The sequence below is a fragment of the Heloderma suspectum genome, chromosome 2, assembly GCF_057233095.1.
Source record: "Heloderma suspectum isolate Gila_16-S chromosome 2, 16-S_ref, whole genome shotgun sequence".
Lineage (NCBI taxonomy): Eukaryota > Metazoa > Chordata > Lepidosauria > Squamata > Helodermatidae > Heloderma > Heloderma suspectum.
In genome coordinates this window covers 254,851,504-254,872,916 of record NC_139459.1, presented here as the reverse complement: position 1 = coordinate 254,872,916, position 21,413 = coordinate 254,851,504, and the positions used below count along the sequence as shown (strand labels likewise).

The window sequence follows — 21,413 nt, the reverse complement described above, 5'->3', positions numbered from 1 at the left end:
AATGCCTTAGCAACTGAGAGCACTTTGAAAGAGGAGCATATAGAACTGGAGGAATGATGTGTTCATTTTCTGGGTGAGGTACAGCAGACTGAGAATGTTACCCATTTTCTCTGATCAGATTTCCTCAGTTCCCTTAAAGTCTGATTCCCGTGATGCCTAGCTCCATCTTCCCAACTATTATGGAATAAATACAACCCAGTTCTGTTTTGGAAAACATGTATTAATGCCTTTAATGTTAAAAAAAGTAGCAAAAGCTTCATGTTTTGCAGATTCCATTCCTGATTATATATAGATTGTGATTCAAATCTGTATCATGTTAGGGGTTACTGGGATGGTGATCTTAAATACATTCTGTGATCTATTAAGGAGAATAGATGGCCTCAGTTCTCACATTTGGTCTTGGTTCTTAAAACAGTGGCGAACTGACATTAGTTTGCTTTGCTGCTGGAGGATGCTCAATGTGGCAACATCCAGTGCTACTACCTCTCAATGGGGTTGAAGATTTTTCCAGTAATGGACTCCCAGAATGTGTTTTGCTGTAGACTTGCATCAAGAGGAGAGGACACTTTCCACCAACCCCTTACCCAATTACCCAGAATCCGAAGAGGCTAGTCACTGTACGGCTTCTTCAACGGGCTTCTTTCTGCCCCTATTTCTTTTATACTGTAGAGTGGATCCACAAGTTTGTTGTGAACAAGCATCAAACCTGATTAAGTGAAACAAAACAGCAGGAACTTAGTTCCAATGCAAGTGGTACTAAAATTGTGAATAAAGTAATTTATATCCACTCTTATTCCTTGCTTCCCTCTATTGTTTTAAAATGTTTATATAGGGTTGGATAAGGACAGCCGTTAACTTCCAAGTCACTTAGCTGGCAGAATCACTAGATACTGTGTTCAGAAGATGAGCTAGTCCAATAAGAGAAAATGTTTAGTGCATCAGATTGGAATTAGTGTGGCTTCTGCTACTGGTCCCCCCCACCCCACCGAGCCCCATATTGACATATAGCAGTCCAAAATGCATGCCATGTTAACACTACACTTAGTTTCTCTCCATCTGCAAAGAGCAGCTAGTGAAGTAAAATGGTCCTTGGAAAACGTAGTTGTGAAGTCACATGGGGGTGAGAAGAAGCTCTCAGTGTTTTACTTTTAGCGAATTAGGCACATGATCCATATGCTCACTCTTATCAAGATTGGATTTTGGGTCAAGGAAGCTTGCAAGACAAGACATGCTCCCTATTTTGATAGGTATGCCTAGGTTTTGGGGGCAGGGAGTGGGGAGAAGAAAGCTTTGAACATCATGTTTAGACTAGCAAGGATGACAAGGCTGTGCTAGGTTATAAAAATGACCTGTCTATAGGTTGATCATATGCTGAACCACATTTAAAAAAAGGGTAGTACAATAATGGTAAGGCGCAAAGATACTGAAGGTAATAGTCTAAACAAGTCAAGAGCCACTGTAGAAGTTAGTAGCTCTTCAATGAGTTAAGAGCTTTCATGCTAAGAAATAGTGGAGCAATAATCAAGACAGCCTGCACTGCAAGTTATAGTCACATATGAGGCACTCCTGGTATTTAAACCCTCCCTACTCCAAAAATCAAACCAAGGAGCAGATTCATACATACCTTTTTAAATGTGAATATTTTTATAAAATCCTGTGTAGGCTTGAGTTACTAAAGATCACTTTTGGGTTTAATGTGGATTTATACACAAGATGGTCTTTATATGAACATTCTCAGCCTCCTAGTGGTTACCTACCTTGAAAGTACTTCACTGTTTTTACTTTAAGCTCCAGTGTGGCATCCTCATCACATACAAAGACAGTACGGGGATGTTGCTGAAAGGCAGAAACTGTCCACATGTGGTTTACTCCTTCCTCAATGGCTTTGTACAAAGCAAATGCTTTATGAGCTCCTGTGATCAGAATCATAACCTGAATGCAAGACACATAGGTTAACATGGTTCGCCTTCGGCTTTTGATTATGAGCGTCAGAAATACAGAGAAACTCCCCTTGCTATTCTCAAATATGTATGGGGAGGTTAAGAAGGGGTATGGTCTATAGTAGGGTTGTACGGATTTTGATAAATCTGTTCCATCTCTGTTTCACAGATAGTTGGGCGTCTTTCATTCCATCGTCTGCTTGTTGATGGAATCTGGGGGTTTTTTAGGGGTGTACAAGAATTCTGTTCCTGTTTGCAAATGTGCATTAGCGCATCTATGCACTTGGGCAAATCTCCCCCCAAAGTAAACTGGTCTGCACAACTCAGAAAAGGCCAGTCTGCTGTGGAATCCGCAGGCTGAACTCATTTGAATCCCTTGCAGATTTCTCCAACATCACTAGTCTACAGGGGTGGGCAATTTGTGCCCCTCCAGATGTTGTTGAACTGCAACTCCCATAATCCCTCACCATTGACTTTGCTGGCTAGGGCTGATGGGAGTTGCAGTCCAGCAATATCTGGAGGGCCACATGTTGCCCACCTCTGTTCTAGAACTCTGCAACCAGAAAACCAACATTTTGCAAATGGAATACTAAGAGTTAGAGAATGCTACTGCAATATTTGAGAACTCTGACAAGGGAATAGGAGATAAGGCAAACTGTAGCCACTAAAGCTCCCTAGATTTTTTTTTCGTTTTAGTGACAGCATGAAACCTGTGTTTTCACGTGAAAGCCTGAAACTAGAAGAGCTCCACAATTTACAGCTGGCTTGTAAATAGCCACTCACCTGTGGCATGTAAGAATGTCCTCCAGGTGAACAAGTAAGGAATTTTTTGTAAAGTAGATTAGCTATTTTCTTCATGGAGATGTTCCCCAACTTGCATTGATACGCAGACAAACGCAAAAAACAAACCTGTAAAGCATCCAGTGCAAACCCACAACAAAGGACCATGTCTCAGCATGCTGGAAAATTTATTCCAAGCCCAGTGTGTTTCAGGCTCAGCCCACTTTTCTTTTTGGGCCTTCCTCAGGGATCTTATTAAAATTGCCAACAGAGCCCTCTGGTGTATTTCCAAAAACTGGCAACTAGGACTATTTTTAAGCAATGGATTAAATACACACACTTCTAATAAGAGCACATACATGACAGCCTAGAAATCCTCTGTCAAGATGTACCACTGGTCCCAAATCCCCCCTCCTCTCTTAGCTTACTATTGTGCTCCTAACCTCTCTGGCATCCATGACTGTCCCTACTCCAACTGTAAGAGCCATTGTGGGCACTTTGGAGAGGTCTCCATCAAAGAATCTGGCATTAGCCAATATGGTATCCATAGCCAAGGTCTTCACTCTGGTTCTGGACACCAGGCTTGAGCCTGGCTCATTGAAGGCAATGTGACCATCTGGACCGATGCCTGTAATACAGACAGTTTCAATTTATAATCTAGCAAAAGCCAGGAAAGGCAACATCAGCAATTAAGACTTAGTGATTGAGCTCTTGAGCATGATAAGCACATAACCCTAACAAGAGAGTTGCAAGTGTTCTTTGGGGCTGGAGAATCTGCTGTCTCCCACAGAATCAGGCCCAGTTGTGCCAAGTTATTCTTGCTTACAGAGGAGCTCTTCTCATTTTCTGTTCATTCAAATAATGGGATAGTCCAAATCCTTATTTATAATGTAGATTTTGGACTTCAATATGCTATTTACATGGATGGAGATCAAAAGAGCTGCTTCAGTTCATAAAAAGGGCCTCTCTAGGTCAGTGGAATGTTTTTTAAACTCTCTGCAGTTTCAAGAGCAATTTGCCATGACATATGGGGGATGCTGCTCAAGAAAAACAAAGTTCTGGTTCATTGTTTAACCCAGGAATTGCCATGGCCAAGCGAGAGTGAGCAAGCATGCTTCCTCCTGTGTGCTACTCACTTCCGCTTTCAGTCAACAACTGAAGCAATGCCCCACTCCTCTGTTATTAGTGTGATGACCAAACCCAGGAATCCTGGGTTGTTTAGGGGTTAAGCAACCCAGAGTTAACCCAACAATCACCCGTAGTTTGTTGCTGGGTTATCTCTGGGTTGTTTAACCCCTAAACAACCCAGAGTTCCTGGATTCAGATGTCACAGATGTCCCGGGTTGTTGACTGAAAGCAGAAGTGACAAGCGCAGGGGAGGCAGTGCACTCGCTCTTGCTCGGCCATGGCAATTCCTAGGTTAAACAACCCTGTAATTGCTGTTACTTGCAAACTGGGTCAAATCTAAGCCCATTTGGAGCTCAAGAAACTAGTTGCATGGTTCTTTGGATTCTGGTACTGTTTTTGTTTTTTGGTAGCCAGTATTGGGATAATTCCTAGACCCATTTTTCTTGAAATATACTCACTATGTGGAGTTCCAGCTTAATCTGATCCTTATTTGCTTAATAGTTCCTTTGAGTTCAATTGGACCCTCCCAGTTAAGTGTCCTTCACATTGCAGCCCATACATTGCTCCTGCAGATCTGCTACATTTGGGGTGCTACTGGGTGCCAGCTAGTCTCCAGAACACTTATTTGGAGCAGTTCCAGTCATTTTTATTAGGTTACTTCAAGAGTAAGTAGCCAGAAAAAAATCATTAGTATTAATATATTAAACTGAAAGGGTTGGGAGAAGTCTCAGTCTTCCAGAAAGGACTAGCTACACATACTACTAATGGGAAAGGTTACAGTGAGCTTAGCATGTGGCATTACTGCAAACCTGTTCAAATAAATACTCTGAGCTACAGTTATAGCAAATCACATGCCCTGAACATAGGTTTTTACTCTGTTAAACATCTTGTCGGTTCCACACATGCATATACATCACTCGGTATCTTTTCCCTTGATGAATTATCAGTCTGACTTGTGGCATAACAGGAACTGCCTCCACTGCAAATTATGTGCTTTGAGGAGACACAAATGCTCTGTGTGACGGTCGCTGATCTGCAACAGTCATTTCCAACACAAGCTGCTGCGTGACAAACATGCATGCGCAAACTTGGCCTCATTCCCCATTCGTTCCAAGCTCACCTCCAACAAAGAGTTCAATCCCTCCGGCCGCTTTGATTTTGTCTTCAAAAGCCTCGCACTCTGCTTGCAGGTCAGTGGCATTCCCATCCAGAATGTGAGTGTTTTCAGACAAGATGTCAATGTGCTTGAAGAAGTTGTTCCACATGAAGGAGTGGTAGCTCTCTGGATGATCCCTTGGAAGGCCTGACAAAAGAGTGCATTCGCTCATGGCTGTTATTACTGCATATTCCACCTTTTTGCCCATAATAATACTCAAGTGGCAGCTTGCAAGAGCTGTAGCACAATAGCAGGGCACCTAGATTACATGCAGAAGCTCCCAAGTTCAGTGCCTGGCATCTCCAGTTAAAAAGGGTCCAGTAGCAGGTGCTACGAAAAGCCCCTGCCTGAGACTGCTGTCAATCAGAGCTGACAATACAGGGCTAGATGGACAATAGTTGGACCTGGTATAAGGCAGCTTCCTAGGTGCTAAGTGGTACATTAAAATGTCAAAATAAAGAGAGCCAGTTTGGTGTATTGGCTAGAGTGTTGGACTGCGAGTCGGGAGACCCGGGTTCTAGTCCCCACTTGGCCATGGAAGCTCACTGGATGACTTTGGGCCAGTCACAGACTCTCAGCCCAACCTACCTCACAGGATAGTTGTGAGGATAAAATGGAGAGGAGGAGGATTGTGTATGCCGCCTTGGGTTCCTTAGGAGGAAAAAAGGCAGTATATAAATGTAATAAATAAAAATAAACTGGTCTAGCACACCAATAAACCCGAAGAACAATGCTATAATTAAGGCAACTAGGATGCATTTTTCCCCAATCTTGTGAGGCGGAACAGTATGGCTATGTTTTAATCACGCATTCTAAATTTTATATTTTTATAAAAACACTGACAGGAAAATTAAGTTTTTGTGTTTGCCCTATCATTTCATGTAGGGAGTTTTGGTGGGAGGGTTAGAGAATAACTATGGTGATCCATAGCACTTCTTGCCTTCTGAGGCACAGAGTAAAAATAAACCTCTCAAAGCCTGATTTTTATTCAGATCAGGGTGACAGTGCTGTGCTCTTAGAAATTCAAGAAAATTATTTTTGTGTTTATTCTGAACATCTATGCCTGATAAAGAACTTTGTGAAATTTGGATGCTTGTCAAAGATTTTAAATTATGAGTTGGTGTAACAGGACAGATCTCTGTTTTTCTACAATATCAATACAGCAGGAACATTGCAATGTACTGAGTTTACACACACGCACACACCTATTTTATGTTCAATTAAAATGTCTCAGTCATTATTTGAAGGTGAGTAAAATAGGTGGGATCTGCAAGGAGTGCTGCTGTTCAGGGTTCCAGCCAGCCATGCCCTCCTCCAGGATACTATAAGCTGTAAAGAGCTTAAACAGGGCATTCTGCCACCACCCCACCCCAGTTTTCCAATTTGACTTTCCAACTAAAACTCCAAATGCCTTGACTACCAAGCATAACTAGTCCTCACTGGGTCTCCTCCCACCCCAGGTATGCAAATACCTGCATCCTGTTTCTTGGTGGTCCCATTTGACTCCAATCCTGTTGGCACTCACCACCTGAATTCACTATTGGAGGGACAGTGCATGTCCTTAAAATGCACCTGATCTCAACAGGGGTAGCATGAAAAGCCCATCTCAGGAACCTAGCCCCTGCAGGCAGTGCAGAAATGGCTTGGTTTGCTGGGAAAGGGTCTCCTATCCCCCACATTTAAAGCCTGGCTAGAGCAGCTACTGCTACATCCTATGAAGAATGGCTGTTCCTCGGAAACTGCAGCAGAGGCAATTTGGGCAGGAAGAGAGAGAAAGGACTCCAGGGCAGGAATTTGGGAGGGACTATCTTTCCCAACCCATCTCCCTGTCCCACAGCTCTTTTTAACAAGAAGCAAAGGGTAAAGCCTGGCTTGAAGAACCAGCCCAACCCTGTTCTTGCTCATGAACTTGAAAATGACAAAGTTAGAAGGGGTGAAGAATCCAAAACCTATCCCTTAAGTTGCTTAGTCATCTCCACACCACCACCGCCCTTTACTAGAGGGGCCTACTTGATTGTCTACCCATAGTTTTTGAAATATTTCTTAAAAAGAAATAATGCTTAGCATTTTTATAGGCTCAAGCCACTTCACATACATTATCACAGTAATCCTTACAGCAGCCCTGTAAGGTAGAACAGGATTATTTTCATATTGCAAATAGGAGAGTGAGGTAGAGAGACCGAATGACTTGCCTTAGGCTACCCTATTGAGTTGCTGCTAGGATGCGAGATATGAACCAGCGATTTCCTGGTTTACAGCTGAGTTCCTGAGTCACTATTTTATTTTTTATTTGTTTAATTTATATCCTGGGTTTCCACTAAAATTAGTACTGCATTACAGAAATAAGTCTGTGACCCAGTTCGCATGTGGGTTAATTAACCCATGAATTGCTGGAATCTAGCAGGCGTTGAACACATTGCCTCTGGCTAAAATTAGTACTGCATTACAGAAATAAGTCTGTGACCCGGTTCACATGTGGGTTAATTAACCCATGAATTGCTGGAATCTAGCAGGTGTTGAACACATTATTCCTCACTTCGACTTTCAATTAACAACCTACGATTACCCCATTCATTGGTTATTACTGTGATGTCTGAACCCAGGCACTCTGGGTTGTTTAGGGGTTAAACAACCCAGAGTTAACCCAACAAAAAAAGTAGGTTAATTCTGGGTCATTTAACCCCTAAGGAACCCAGAGTGCCCAGGTTCAGACATCGTGCTAAGAACATATGAATAGGGCTTGGTAGATTGGCTGCCATCTCTCCCTAGATTCTTATTTTTACTTCAAAGTTTGCTAATTGAAATCACTCCTATATTCTTCAAACAGTGGCAGAAAGTTATGGAAACATTTAGTACCGGGCATAAAAAAAATTACACATAAGTAAAAATATACTGTACAGTCAAACAAAAAGTGGGGGCTTCTAATTTAAAATTTTATTATGATTCCTTTCAACTAAAACAGGCTATACCACTAATACAAACAGACTATACTGTGCCATGGATAGCCATACAGCTTTCCCCCAACAACCATAACATCAAATCTCTCCTTTTTTCACCTCTAAAGAAGAAGGCATTGGAAATGATTTTTAAAAAATCCCTTCTTAAAAAATACACCGAGAGTGTGGGCTCCCAGAACAGAATTCTTGCTTCTCCTGTATCCCCCACTTATCCCTTTTCTGGACCCCGAGTTGAGTGATCTGGATAAATGCAAGCAATACAAATGCTGGGAGGAAAAGGGAATACAGAGACTTAGAGACATCATACAGGAAGAAAACCTATTTCAACAGAAGAATTGCAAGAGAAATGGCAAGATATGGAAAGGAACTGGTTTCAAATCACTCAAATAAAAGGTTTGCTTCAGAACTAATACGAAGGAATGAGGCAACCTGATCTCTCAATGAAAATGAATGCACTAGCTCGCAAGGCAGGTCTAAAGGTTTAGTCTCTCGTATCTGAACGACTGAACAACAACAAATCTGTAGCTGGTTCATAGATATGCAACACATCATAGCAGAGCAACAGGATTGAAAACAGTTTGGGAAAATCATATTGGGAAACCAACTGCAGATACACAATGGAATGCCATCTGGGAAAAGAACCCACTTAAGTCTATTTCAGCAGCAATTTGAGAAACAAATTTAAAATTAATACATAGGTGTCATTTCACACCGGTGAAATGAAATCATATTAACACAGATCTTTCCCCAAATTGCTGGACAGGTTGTCAGGTCAAAGGTACTTTATTCTATATGTGGTAGCCTTGTGAACACATGCAAGTATTTTGGGCAGCCATTTTGAATTAAACAGTTCATGGCACCCCGTTATTAGCTCTTCTCTCTATTTTTAATTACACACAAAAACAGCTGTTACATAAAGATCTACTTTTACTGTTACTAGCAGCAGCAAGAATGGTTATAGCATGATACCGGAAAACAAAAATAGGACACACTATGAATGGATGGCTTCTGAAAATCTTGCTGAAAAACTAACACAACATAACTGATTGATCAGAGGGATAATCAAACAGGATTCGTTCTTTGAAACGTGGTTCTTCTTCATTACATACATTAATGCAGGGTCCGCAGACCAGCATCTGAGTGCACCACCCTATTTTTGGAAGGGTGTAATAACCAGTAAGGCTAATAATTGAAAAGTGATTATTTTGTGGCTGCAACGGAGAATAAAATGTATACAACAAGAGTATGTTCAGGGATAACGATTTTAAAATATGTATAGAATCTGTGATGAATAATGTAAGACTGACTGTGTTGATGTTTTTGTTGTTATATAATAGTTACCTTGTATTTCATAAATAAAATACTTAATTAAAAAAAGAACCTACAAATAGAGTGATCATAGGTTGTCCATTCAAAGTGGAAGTGATAAGCGAGCTGGAGGCAGTGCACTCACTCCCACTAGATTTTGGCAGTCCATGGGTTAATTAACCCAGAGTTGTTGTTACATGCAAACCAGTTCCGTGTTTAATTAAGCACAGTAAATAGAATATGTGGACAAGGGATAGCAATTATTTTTCCCCTCTACAGTTCTTAACATAAAGAGGACTCACCCACATATTCATCCATATTGAAGGTTTTCACGTATTTGAAAGAGAGATCTCCATTCGTGTAATATTCTATTAGTTTTTTGTAACATCCTAATGGAGTACTTCCTGGGGATGAAAGACAGCAATGGACAGTCAGCCAAGTGTCATTCGGCACCACATAAATGGCAAGCAGCATGTATAGGACTTGAAAATCACTACGTTGTGTATTACTACAGAACAGCCTCCCTCAACCTGACACCTTCCAGATGTGTTGGACCACAATTCCCATCACCCCCAGCCAGCAGGTCTGTTGGCCTGACCAGCTGTAGATGATGGAAGTTGCAGTCCACCCGATCTGGAGGGCACCAGGCTGGGGGAGGCTGCTATTGAAGAAGGGCTCAAAGGCATCCTGTGGAAGTCAATCCTAGCTCCATCTGCTGAGTTTCATTCTTGATCAGAACTGCGTCAGTATCTGCAAGACCATAGTGGCACCCCAGTTCCAAAGCCCATATTCTTGCAAGCATTTTCTGCCCATAGTAGCAAAGCACTCTGCAGAGGAAATGAATCTACCCCTCTTATGTGTACACGGGGTCCTATATTTAATGTATCAGACAAGAATTTGGGGACAATGTTATGACAGAGCATCGTTGTTTAATGAGCCAATTAAAAAGCAAAATGGCTCTCCAGAATAGGGTACCTAGGAATATGGTCACTCCATCATTAAAGAGCAGGTTAAAACAACATATAGTAGCCCTTTCAGCTCGGTCTTTCTCTAGCCCAATTACTGCAGTTTCTCATGCTAACCCATGCTGGTGTTATCTTAGATGGCAAGGAACATAGCAACTCAGAAACAGGAGTCCCATGTTAAGCTCTCCCCCTGGATCAACTAGTTATTTATCTTCATACATTTATCCTGCTTCTCAAGTAAAATGTTCTGCCACAATCAGCGCAGTCTAGACTTGCCCTGGGTTCTAACACTGTGCTGTGCATTTTTTTTTTCATTCCCACCAGCAACAATGATGTGGAGCAAGGGCAGGGAAATGAACAAAGGTGAATTTAGACCTCAACCTGGCATTGTCCAGATGTATTGGACTACAGCTTCCATAAACCCCATCCATTGCTGGCTGGGGATGACGGACATTGCAGTCCAACGCATCAGGAGGGTGCCAGGCTGGGGAAGGCTGAATCAGGAATTATGGAAGAGGGGAGGGGAACTCAGCATGGGGTGCTGTTGCTTTCAACAGTACATCTGTGTTCCTTGTAATATGGGGGCCCTCGTAAAAGGCAGACCTACATTTTTCAAATAGGTAAATAAAAATAAGTGAAAAACTACCTTGTTTTGTATACCCATGTAGTGGTGCAAAGCCTGTTCTTATGATGAGCACAATCTGGGCAATGCATCCAGAGGCTGGGCCCTGCCAAGGGAAGAAGCCAATCCACCAACCATTACCTTCTTGGACTGTACTTTCCAGTTTTACATAGCCCAAACGCAGCCTCAGAATCCTACAGGCTAAGTCAGGCTAAGAATAATGAATGTGGCATGTGACGGTCATGACACACTCATACAGCAGTCAAACAAAGAAGTTATAAGTAAGCTTACAACAGTAAGCTATTGACGTTTTACTACATGGAGTATCTTTGTTGTGGTTTGCAAAATAAAGATGTCTAAACTTACTAATCAATTGTTGAAAATTCCCTGTGCAAAATGTGATGCCTTCATTATAATATTACATAGGCAGAGTGGCTCCAGCTGTGTAAGAGTAAAGACAATTGTGAGTGGGAAGGAACCGAGGTCACTGCTCTGCTCATCACAAAGCCCCACTGCCACCACTCCTATAAGTTCAGGCTTGTAACTTACCAGTGGGAAGCCCAAGGGTAAAATATTTGCTTGGACCCGGATTAAACTGGATAATTCGATTCCTAATGTACTTTGCAGCCCATTCACTCGCCTGAGCATAATTCTCTAAAATGATGAGTTTCATCCTAACCTGTAAATTTGAAAGAATGGTTTGATTAACAGATTGTAAATGAGGGTGGAGAGGTTTGGCCAGCTAATACCAACTTAAACAATAATTGACTCCTTAAATTAGCAGCAGTTTTTCAGCTTAGGGGTATTCTGCCTTCAAGAGCTACTGAGTAGGAAATCATAGTTAGGTAGAAAATCATTAGGGTATCTTCAAATGTTGGCGGATGGCAATATTTGAGCTATAATGCATTAACATTTCATGGTTTTGATTTATATCCCTTTTGAAGAGCTCCTGGCATGAAACAGCAATTATACCAGAGATAGGCAACTTGTAGCCCTCCGGATGTTGTGGGACTCCAACGCCCATCAGCCCTCACTATTGGCTAGGTTGGCTAAGGCTGATGGGAGCTGCAGTCCAACAACACCTGGAGGGCCACAAGTTGCCTACCCCTGAATTATACAGATGAGAAAAGACAACAGCTCCCTGACCCTGAAGGGCACCCAGTACAACAGCCAGTCAGCTCATAGCTTACCAAAAAAAGCACAAATTACTCCTGCTGCTTATTTCTCCTCTTTCCTTATAATGTGGGAAGTGGGACTCTCACCCATTCATGAGCCCCAAATGACTTTGAACTCGCAGCTCTCAGTGCAGGGAAGCCCTGCAAGCTCTACTCCAACCATTACAGCTGAAGCAAGAGAAGACACAACCTGGCAATAGAGCAGATCCTCCACATGCAGAAGGGCCCAGGTTCAATCCACAGCATTTCCAGTTAAAACAATGTCAAGTAACAGGGCTGGGGAAAAACCCTTCCTGAAACCCTGGAGAGCCACTGCCAGTCAGAGTAGACCTGGCTAGGCTCTGATGGACCAATGGCAGACTTGGTACTAGAAGAGCTGTGCCATCACCATGCTGCCAATATTCTTCCCTTGGCTAAGGACTGGGTAACCACCGGTTCATACCTCAGCCCTCACTCTTGCTCCCCTTTTCCTCTGAACTCATGTGGCCCCCTGAAATCTGCACCTCTGCCTTATTTCAAATGTTTAAACAGCATCAACAGCTATCTTTTTCTGAGCCTTTTTACCTTCCATCTCTGCCCCTTCTCCTTCCTTCTGTGTTCCTTCCCTACTTGCACATGCTTGAAGGGGTTATAAGCCTGCGGACAAAAAGCTGGATTTAGTCATACTTAAAGGAGAGCCACTGAAATCAATGGGACTTAGTCATGACTAACTGAAGTCCCATTGCTTTTAATGGCTGTACTCTGAAGTATGACTAAGTCTGGATCCAGCCCAGGGTTTGTTCTTTTCAACTTAAAATCTGAATAGTGCTCAGTGTTGACACAATGTAACATTATTAGTAAATTTGATTGATAGAACAAAAGCAGAGGCAGACTTGAAAGAGACACAGTGCAGATGGCAAGTTTACTGGTAGACAGAACGTAGACGGGATAAGGCTATGATGGCTTTAATGATGCAACAGGTTTTGAAGCAGGCCAGGATAGAAAGTGCGGGGGGAGAGAAGTGGCCTATGGCAGCGTTGGGCAGAAAGTGTTGTTGCTGTTCAGTCGTTCAGTCGTGTCTGACTCTTCGTGACCCCATGGACCACAGCACACCAGGCCTTCCTGTCCTGCACTCTCTCCCGGAGTGTGCTCAAGTCCATATTCATTGCATTGGTGATGCTAACTAGCCATCCCATCCTCTGCCGTCCCCTTCTCCTTTCGCCTTCAATCTTTCCCAGCATCAGGGTCTTTTCCAGGGAGTTTTCTCTTTTCATTAGGTGGCCAAAATATTTGAGCTTCAGCTCCAGTATCTGTCCTTCCAACGAGCACTCAGGGTTGATTTCCTTTAGGACTGACTGATTTGACCTCCTTGCAGTCCAGGGGACTCGTAAGAGTCTTCTCCTGCACCGCAGTTCAAAAGCATCGATTCTTCGGCGCTCAGCCTTCCTTATCCAGCTCTCACAGCCATACATTACTACCGGGAAAACCATAGCTTTGATTATATGAACCTTTGTCGGCAAGGTGATGTCTCTGCTTCTTACTATGCTATCTAGGTTTGCCATAGCTTTCCTCCCAAGGAGCAAGCGTCTTTTAATTTCATGGCTACAGTCACCGTCTGCGGTGATCTTGGAGCCCCAAAAAATAAAATCTGTCACTGCTTCCATTTCTTCCCCTTCTATATGCCAGGATGTGAAGGGGCCAGATGCCATGATCTTCGTTTTTTTAATGCTGAGTTGCAAACCAGCCTTTGGACTCTCCACTTTCACGATAGGGTGGTAACGTCTGCATATCGGAGGTTGTTGATAATTCTCCCGGCAATCTTAATTCCAACCTCTGATTCATCCAACCCGGCGTTTCTCATGATGTACTCTGCATATAAATTAAATAAGCAGGTTGACAATATACAGCCTTGTCATACACCTTTCACATACTGCTGAAGCCTAGCTTGTAGGATTTTGAGCATCACCTTGCTGGCATGTGAAATGAGCGCAATTGTACGGTAGTTTGAACACTCTTTGGCGTTGCCCTTCTTTGAAACTGGAATGTAAATTGACCTTTTCCAGTCTTGTGGCCACTGTTCAGTGTTCCAAATGTGTTGGCATATTGAGTGCAGCACTTTAACAGCATCATCTTTTAGGATCTTAAATAGCTCAGCTGGAATACTGTCATTTCCACTAGCTTTGTTGTTAGTAATGCTTCCTAAGGCCCACTTGACTTCACTCTCTAGGATGTCCGGCTCAAGTTCAGTGACCGCACTATCATGGCTATCAGGGACATTCAGATCTTTCCTGTATAGTTCTTCTGTGTATTCTTGCCACCTCTTCTTAATCTCATCTGCTTCTGTTAGGTCCCTGCCTTCTTTGTCCTTTATCATGCCTGTCTTTCAACAAAACGTTCCCTTGATATCTCTTGATTTTTTTGAAGAGATCTCTAGTCTTTCCCATTCTATTGTTTTCCTCAATTTCTTTGCATTGTTCATTTAAGAAGGCCTTCTTGTCTCTCCTTGCTATTCTCTGGAAATCTGCATTCAGTTGGGTATATCTTCCCCTTTCTCCTTTGCTTTTCACTTCCCTTCTTTCCTCAGCTACTTGTAAAGCCTCATCAGACAGCCACTTTGCTTTCTTGCATTTCTTTTTCTTTGGGATGGATTTAGTTGCTGCCTCCTGAACAATGTTACAGACCTCCGTCCATAGTTCCTCAGGCACTCTGTCTATCAGGTCTAATCCCTGAAATCTATTCGTCACCTCCACTGTATATTCATAAGGGATATGATTTAGGTCATACCTGAATGGTTTAGTGGTTTTCCCTACGTCCTTCAATTTAAGCCGAAATTTTGCAATAAGAAGCTCATGATCTGAGCCACAGTCAGCTCCAGGTCTTGTTTTTACTGACTGAATAGAGCTTCTCCATCTTTGGCTGCAAAGGACATAATCAATCTGATTTCGATCTTGACCATCTGGTGATGTCCATGTGCAGAGTCGCCTCTTGTGCTGTTGGAAAAGAGTGTTTGCTATGATAAGTGTGTTCTCTTGGCAAAACTCTATTAGCCTTTGTCCTGCTTCATTTTGTACACCAAGGCCATGCTTGCCTGTTATCCCAGTGATTTCTTGACTTCCTACCTTACCATTCCAATCCCTTATGATGAAGAGGACGTATTTTTTTGGTGTTAGTTCTAGAAGGTGTTGTAGGTCTTCATAGAACCAATCAACCTCAGCTTCTTCAGCATCAGTGGTTGGCAGAAAGTAGATTTGGATTAACTGATAGATCTCTGGGTGATTTCCGCTAGACTGGCAATGATGTAACTATAACAGCAACACATTATTTCCCCCTCACCTAAATTATAATGCTGAAATGAAGAAAGCTTCGGGTTAACTAGGAGTGGGTTACTGTGAGCTGCCTTCAGTTCTGGCACCCAGAAGAAATTCCTGGGCTCAGAATCCTTTCATTCTATGTCTTTTGCATCAGACTCCGGTTGGTGGATCTTGGGGTTCTAGGAGAAAACAAAGTGGACCCTACACAAAGGGTAAAGCCTGAAGTCTGCCCACGCCTGCTCTACTGAGTGGGGAGAGGGAGTGTTCAACACTGAGGTAACAGCATACATTTATCCCATTTGATCCTCCAAATATTCCTCCAGGGTGGGCAGCTGAAGGAGAACGTGCCAGGCTTTTCAATCTCCTGCTGCAGGTTTGCGTATCAAGCTGTGGTTCAAGCTGCAGAAGCAGCAGGGCCAGATGCAGCCTAGTCCAAGGTGGACGGAGAGATTCTCCCAAACGAAGGCTAAACAACCTATTCACAATACCCACTGGATGGATGTGTTCTGATTGAAATCCAGAGCGGATTCACCACCCCATTGAAATAGGAGGCATTAACCTCCACTGTACAGCAGCCTTCCCTGAGCCTGGTGCCCTCCAGACTTTTTGGACTACAACTGCCAGCAGTCCTGACCATTGGCCATGCTGGCTGGGGGATGCTGGCAGTGAAGTCCAAAACATCCAGAGCGCTCCAGGTTGGGGGAGGCTGTTATACAGACACCTTTCAGGCTACCAAGCTGCAGATGCAGCTAACATCACACATATTGGAGCACCCCTCCGTACTCCACGTGAAATCAGACAGAAACAAGGACCAGTCTTTGTTCCTTATTCACAGTCTTCGCTAACACGGATTAGATGCCACACTTCACCCACAGAGATGTAGGCTTAGAGACAGAAAGGCCACGGGCTTCTGCATCATTTTAGCCACTCTGAACTGAAGGTATGTCATCAACCGATTTAAAAGATGGTTGAAGGCAGGTTGCATGATTTTGAGCCCAGCCTTCCCCAACCAGGGGCTCTCCGGATGTGTTAGACTACAACTGCCAGCGTGCCACAGCCAGCATGCTGAGAGTTGTAGTCCAACACATCTGGAGGGCCCCCGGTTGGGAAAGGCTACCCGATGGGAGCCTCCATGGCAGCAAGGGAGGCGTTTCGCTTCCCCCGGCCGGCGGGAGCCAAAAAGAGACAGGAGACGGAGGCCCAGGAAGCAGGAAGGGGAAGTTTCTTCGAGCACGACGTGGGCCAGGGAAAGAGACGAGAGTCACTTCGCGCAGGCCGCCCGAGGAAGAGGCGTCCAGCCAGCGGCCGTTGTCGTGCAACAACACGGCCCAAGTTCTCTGGAGAAAAGCATGCCCGAGCGGGGGCTTTCTCCCCGCACCCCCCATCTATAGCGCGCCCGCCCTTTCTGTGCGTGCAAAGGCGGCAGCAGCAGCCTTCACCCCGCATCGCCACCAGGTCCGAGGACCGCGCCGCTTTCCTTCCGCTCGCTCACCGCTCTGCTGCTGCTGCTGCTGCTGCTGCTGCTGCCGCCGCCCCTCCTCCTCCGGGCTGTCTTCCGCCCTGGCCCGCCTCATTATGACCTCACTCAGTCATATGAGCGATCACGTTTCGAAAGGCGCTGAGCCCGCGCCGCCGCCTCCCCCAAAGCTGGCCGCCCCGACGTGCGACGGACGCGGCTGAGCTTCTAAGGCTTCCTCTTTTCCGTTACCGCAGGCTTCCTTGCGCCCAGCAGCTAGAAATTGTTAAGCTGTTCTTGTTGCAGTGCTTCTTACTGGAGAACCAGAAGACAGCTCTAGCCTACAGGGAGGACCTGCGACAAATGCGGAGTGCCCCTTTTGGGGGTTGCACTCCAGCCAGGAAGCCCTGCCCTCTTTCAGGATACTCCATTCCACCCCCTTCCATCCCCCCCGCCCCAGGGTGCTTCTAGATGAGGCTTTTATTGCGCAATTAACCTGACCCTTTCACAGAATTCGATGGGGGTCCAGATGAGATTTCCCATTTGTAACCCTCCTGTGTTTTCCCACAGCCGTTTCCACCTTTTATGGTGCCACTGCTCGGCCTCTTTCACTGAATTTCACAGGGGATCCAGACGACACTGCTTTCCACTCATAAACCTCCCATGTTTTCCCACCACTTTTTCTTATCATGGAAAATCCATTACGGAAGAAAAGGTGGAATAGCTGCACAATGCCTTCTTATTGTTACTGCTAGGGTCTTTCTTCTGGAAGCACCCAGAAAATCCATTAAGGAGAGAAAGGTGGAATAGCTGCACAATGCCTTCTTATTGTTACTGCTAGGGTCTTTCTTCTGGAAGCACCCAGAAAATCCATTAAGGAGAGAAAGGTGGAATAGCTGCACAATGCCTTCTTATTGTTACTGCTAGGGTCTTTCTTCTGGAAGCACCCAGAAAATCCATTAAGGAGAGAAAGGTGGAATAGCTGCACAATATCTTCAGAATGGTAGCGCAAGGAGCCCTCCGTCTGCAAGCACCCCCCAGTCCCCATGTCCCCCAGTCCCATGCCCATGTTCAGCCCTCCTTGGGGATTCTTCATCTTAGGGTATTTTTCTTTTTTAAAAAAAAACTTTTACTTCTAAAAACTTTTTGGGTTCCCCCAAGCCTGCTGATTCCTCCCTCTTGTGCATAGATGGTGTTGCTTTGGTTACTTACGGTTGAACTTTGGAAGTAAAGGGAATGTTACTAGTCATTCAGCAGTTCCTTCATTTCTTTAAACCAGGGCTGTTGAACCTCATGCCTGGGGGCCAAATCTGGCCCTCCAGGATTCCCCAGAGGACCAGGCCCACTTCCCCTGACCTCCCCCCCTTCCCCCCTTGAGTGTTAGATGGTTGCCTGGATGTTTTCCCCATTCTAAATGGTTGAAAGAGCTTTACACTAACGTGCTGGCTCCGGCCACCGCTGGCACATGGCCCCCCAAGAGCTTGTCTGAAATTGAATCTGGCTGCCTTTAGACCTATCCAGCCAGGCATCGTCCACTGCCAGTAGTTACTGTAACAGCAGGTTTTGTCTCTACTTTTGACAACTATGCATCCAATGACAGGCAGGGCTACAATAGGCTGCGATCCTAAACATTATAAAGTGATCAATCTGTACCTTGAAAACAATGCAGTGATTACCTGAAGCCAACATGGATTTGTCAAGAACAAGTCCTGCCAGACGAATCTGATCTCATGTTTTGATCAGGTCACCTCCCTTGCGGACCGTGGGAATGCTGTGGACATAATATATCTTGACTTCTGCAAAGCTTTCGACAAAGTGCCCCATGATATCCTGATGAGCAAACTAGCTCAAAGTGGGCTAGATGAAGCAACGATCCGGTGGATCCACAGTTGGCTACAGGATCGGACTCAAAGAGTGCTTATCCATGGGCTCAAACTGGGGAGAGGTAACGATCAGGGTACTGCAGGGCTCAGTCCTGGGCCCAGTGCTCTTCAACATTTTTATTAATGACTTGGAGGAGGAGATGCAGGGAATGCCGATCAAATTTGCAGGTGACACAAAATTGGGCGGGATAGCTAATACCTTGGAAGACAGAAATAAAATTCAAAGTGCTCTTGATAAACTGGAGCACTGGGCAGAAAACAGCAGAATTAAATTTAATAGGGGTAAATGCCAAGTTATGCACCTAGGAAAAAGAAACCAAATGCACAGTTACAAGATGGGTGATACTTGGCTCAACAATATTACAAGCAAGAAAGATCTTGGAATTGTTGTAGATCACAAGCTGAATATGAGCCAACAATGGGATGTGGCTGCAAAAAAGGCCAGTGCTATTTTGGGCTGCATTAATAGAAGCATAGCTTCCAAATCCCAGGAAGTACTAGTTCCCCTCTACTCAGTCCTGGTTAAGCCTCATCTGGAGTACCGTGTCCAGTTCTGGGCACCACACTTTAAGAAGGATGAGACAAACTGGAGAGGGTTCAGAGGAGGGCAACAAAGATGATCAGGGGACTGGAAACAAAGCCCTATGAAGAGAGACTGAAAGAACTGGGAATGTTTAGCCTTGAGAAGAGAAGACTGAGGGGAGATGTGATAGCACTCTTCGAGTACTTGAAAGGTTGTCACAGAGAGGAAGGCCAGGATCTCTTCTTGATCATCCCAGAGTGCAGGACACGGAATAATGGGCTCAAGTTACAGGAAGCCAGATTCCAGCTGAACATCAGGAAAATCTTCCTGACTGTTAGAGCAATATGACAATGGAACCAATTACCTAGGGAGGTGGTGGGCTCTCCTACTCTGGAGGCATTCAAGATGAAGCTGGACAGCCATCTGTCGGGGATGCTTTGACTTAGATTCCTGCATTGAGCAGGGGGTTGGACTCAATGGTCTTATAGGCCCTTCCAACCCTACTATTCTATGATTCTATGCAAGCATTTGACTCTTGCCATTATGAGCCGTTTCCTGGGGTTATTTGATGATTCATGTAAATTAAATGTAACCAATCTGGTTCTCTTTAGATAACTCAATCTGGTTAGAGTTTTCTTTAGTCCCCTAGCAACAAGCACTGATCTGAGGCCAGATGGGTTGCATTCAGTCTAGGAGTGACATTTCTTATAGACAAGCCAGACCTGTAACAAAATATTTCACTATAGAGTGCTCCTATTCAGAGTGAGTGCCAGACAGCCATGCCCCTTTTCCAGGATACTCCATTCTATCCCTCACCCCTACCCCCAATTTCTGCTTCCAACCCCTCCAGCATATGCTCATGCTCAGTTCTCACTGGGCTGGGTTTCCGCCCTGCCCCCATCCCTTAGAGGTTTTTTTCTCTAAATATTTTTTGTACATCTGCAAAGCATTGGGCTCCTCCAAACTTGCTGATACTGTCCTCTTGTGCGTAGATAGTGTTGTTTCGCTTCTTTAAGGATCCACGCTCAGAGAATGAGTTTGCTGTTAGGATAGAGTAAAAGATCCAAAAGAGTATAAACATAACTGGCGACAAAATATACACTGGAGGGGTCTTAGTATAGTGTATTGGGCTTTTCCATCTCCTGCTGCTTCTTTGCATGTCAGGCCACAGACGCAGGGCCAGTTGTTGCTTTTAAAGTGGCAAACCTACGGAGCATTCAACAGAAGGCGCACCTGCAGTCAGAGGAAGCACCAGATGGGGCTGCTAGCTCTTCTTCTACAGTACCCTTACTGACATCAATGAGATGAACTTGGGAACTTAGTTGGTGTTTTGTGAGGACTGCAACATCTAGGAATCTTATACGAGCACAGACTGATCACAACTGCTTCTTCTGGCATAAGCAGTCTTATGAGCCTATATGACTCACTGAAAACCTTCTGAGTCTGTCCCTCTGTCAGCATCATAACTGGGCAAAATCAATATGAAATAAAACACTTCCATTAATCAAGGCCACAAGTCCAGTTTCTGTCATCTTGCACTGTCAAAATTATTCAGTAGTTTCATGGGGTGCAAACATACACAAGGCTCACGAGGGCATGTAACCAGTATGGACTTTGCCTCTGGTTGTTATGACAACCGGGAGACTCCTTAGAAAGCAGTACAAGACAAACACTAATGACAGGCACAGAAGTGGGTCACCAGATAGACAGTCCAGGCCTCTCCCAACAATGGCTCTCAGTGGAAGTAGATCAGCCCTGGAAACAGAGAAAACTGCCTTATCCTGAGTCCGACCATTGGTTCATCTTACCTCGGTACTGTCTATACCGCACTGACTGACACTGGCTCTCCAGGGTTTCAGAGAGGAGTCCTTCTGTCTGAAACCCCAGAGCCCTACCTGTCTGGAGCTGCTGGGGACTGAACTTTGGGAACTTTGGCATGCAAAGCACGTGCTCTTTCACTGAGCTACGCCCTTGCCCAGCCCACTACTCATTCCAAGTAAAAGCTATGACAGATTACTGCTCTTTTTCAAAGGTGCTTGCTTCTTTGCTCTAGTGTCCCCCTCAAACTCTTTCTATACTGTAATTCTCATGCCATTAACTGAGTTTTTGTTGGCTTAGTGAGGGAAATGCAGTAGGATGCTGCTAGCATGTTTCCCTATGAAAGGAAGGTCAGGCTCATATGTTTTTAAACAAATAAACATGCAAGCAAGCTCCCTTCTGGTGATGTTTT

At 44.4% G+C, this 21,413-nt stretch overlaps 1 protein-coding gene across 6 annotated transcripts; it reads right to left on the bottom strand.

The window, feature by feature from the left end:
• Positions 1-201: 201 nt before the first annotated feature.
• Positions 202-16,866, bottom strand: GNPDA1 (glucosamine-6-phosphate deaminase 1). Of its 6 annotated transcripts, none has more exons than XM_084838801.1 (9): positions 16,761-16,866; positions 14,795-15,000; positions 11,406-11,535; positions 10,881-10,962; positions 9,572-9,673; positions 4,969-5,151; positions 3,164-3,348; positions 1,758-1,932; positions 212-706 (listed from the first exon to the last, which is right to left on the bottom strand). In XM_084838801.1, exons 3-9 carry the CDS (start codon positions 11,502-11,504, stop codon positions 609-611), a joined length of 924 nt encoding a protein of 307 aa, XP_084694927.1. In that variant the 5' UTR covers positions 11,505-11,535; positions 14,795-15,000; positions 16,761-16,866; the 3' UTR covers positions 212-608. The 6 variants fall into 6 exon arrangements, with proteins under 6 accessions (XP_084694930.1, XP_084694929.1, XP_084694931.1 ...); XM_084838800.1 differs by having other exon boundaries at positions 16,814-16,866; XM_084838804.1 differs by lacking the exon at positions 10,881-10,962 and having other exon boundaries at positions 202-706.
• Positions 16,867-21,413: the final 4,547 nt, after the last annotated feature.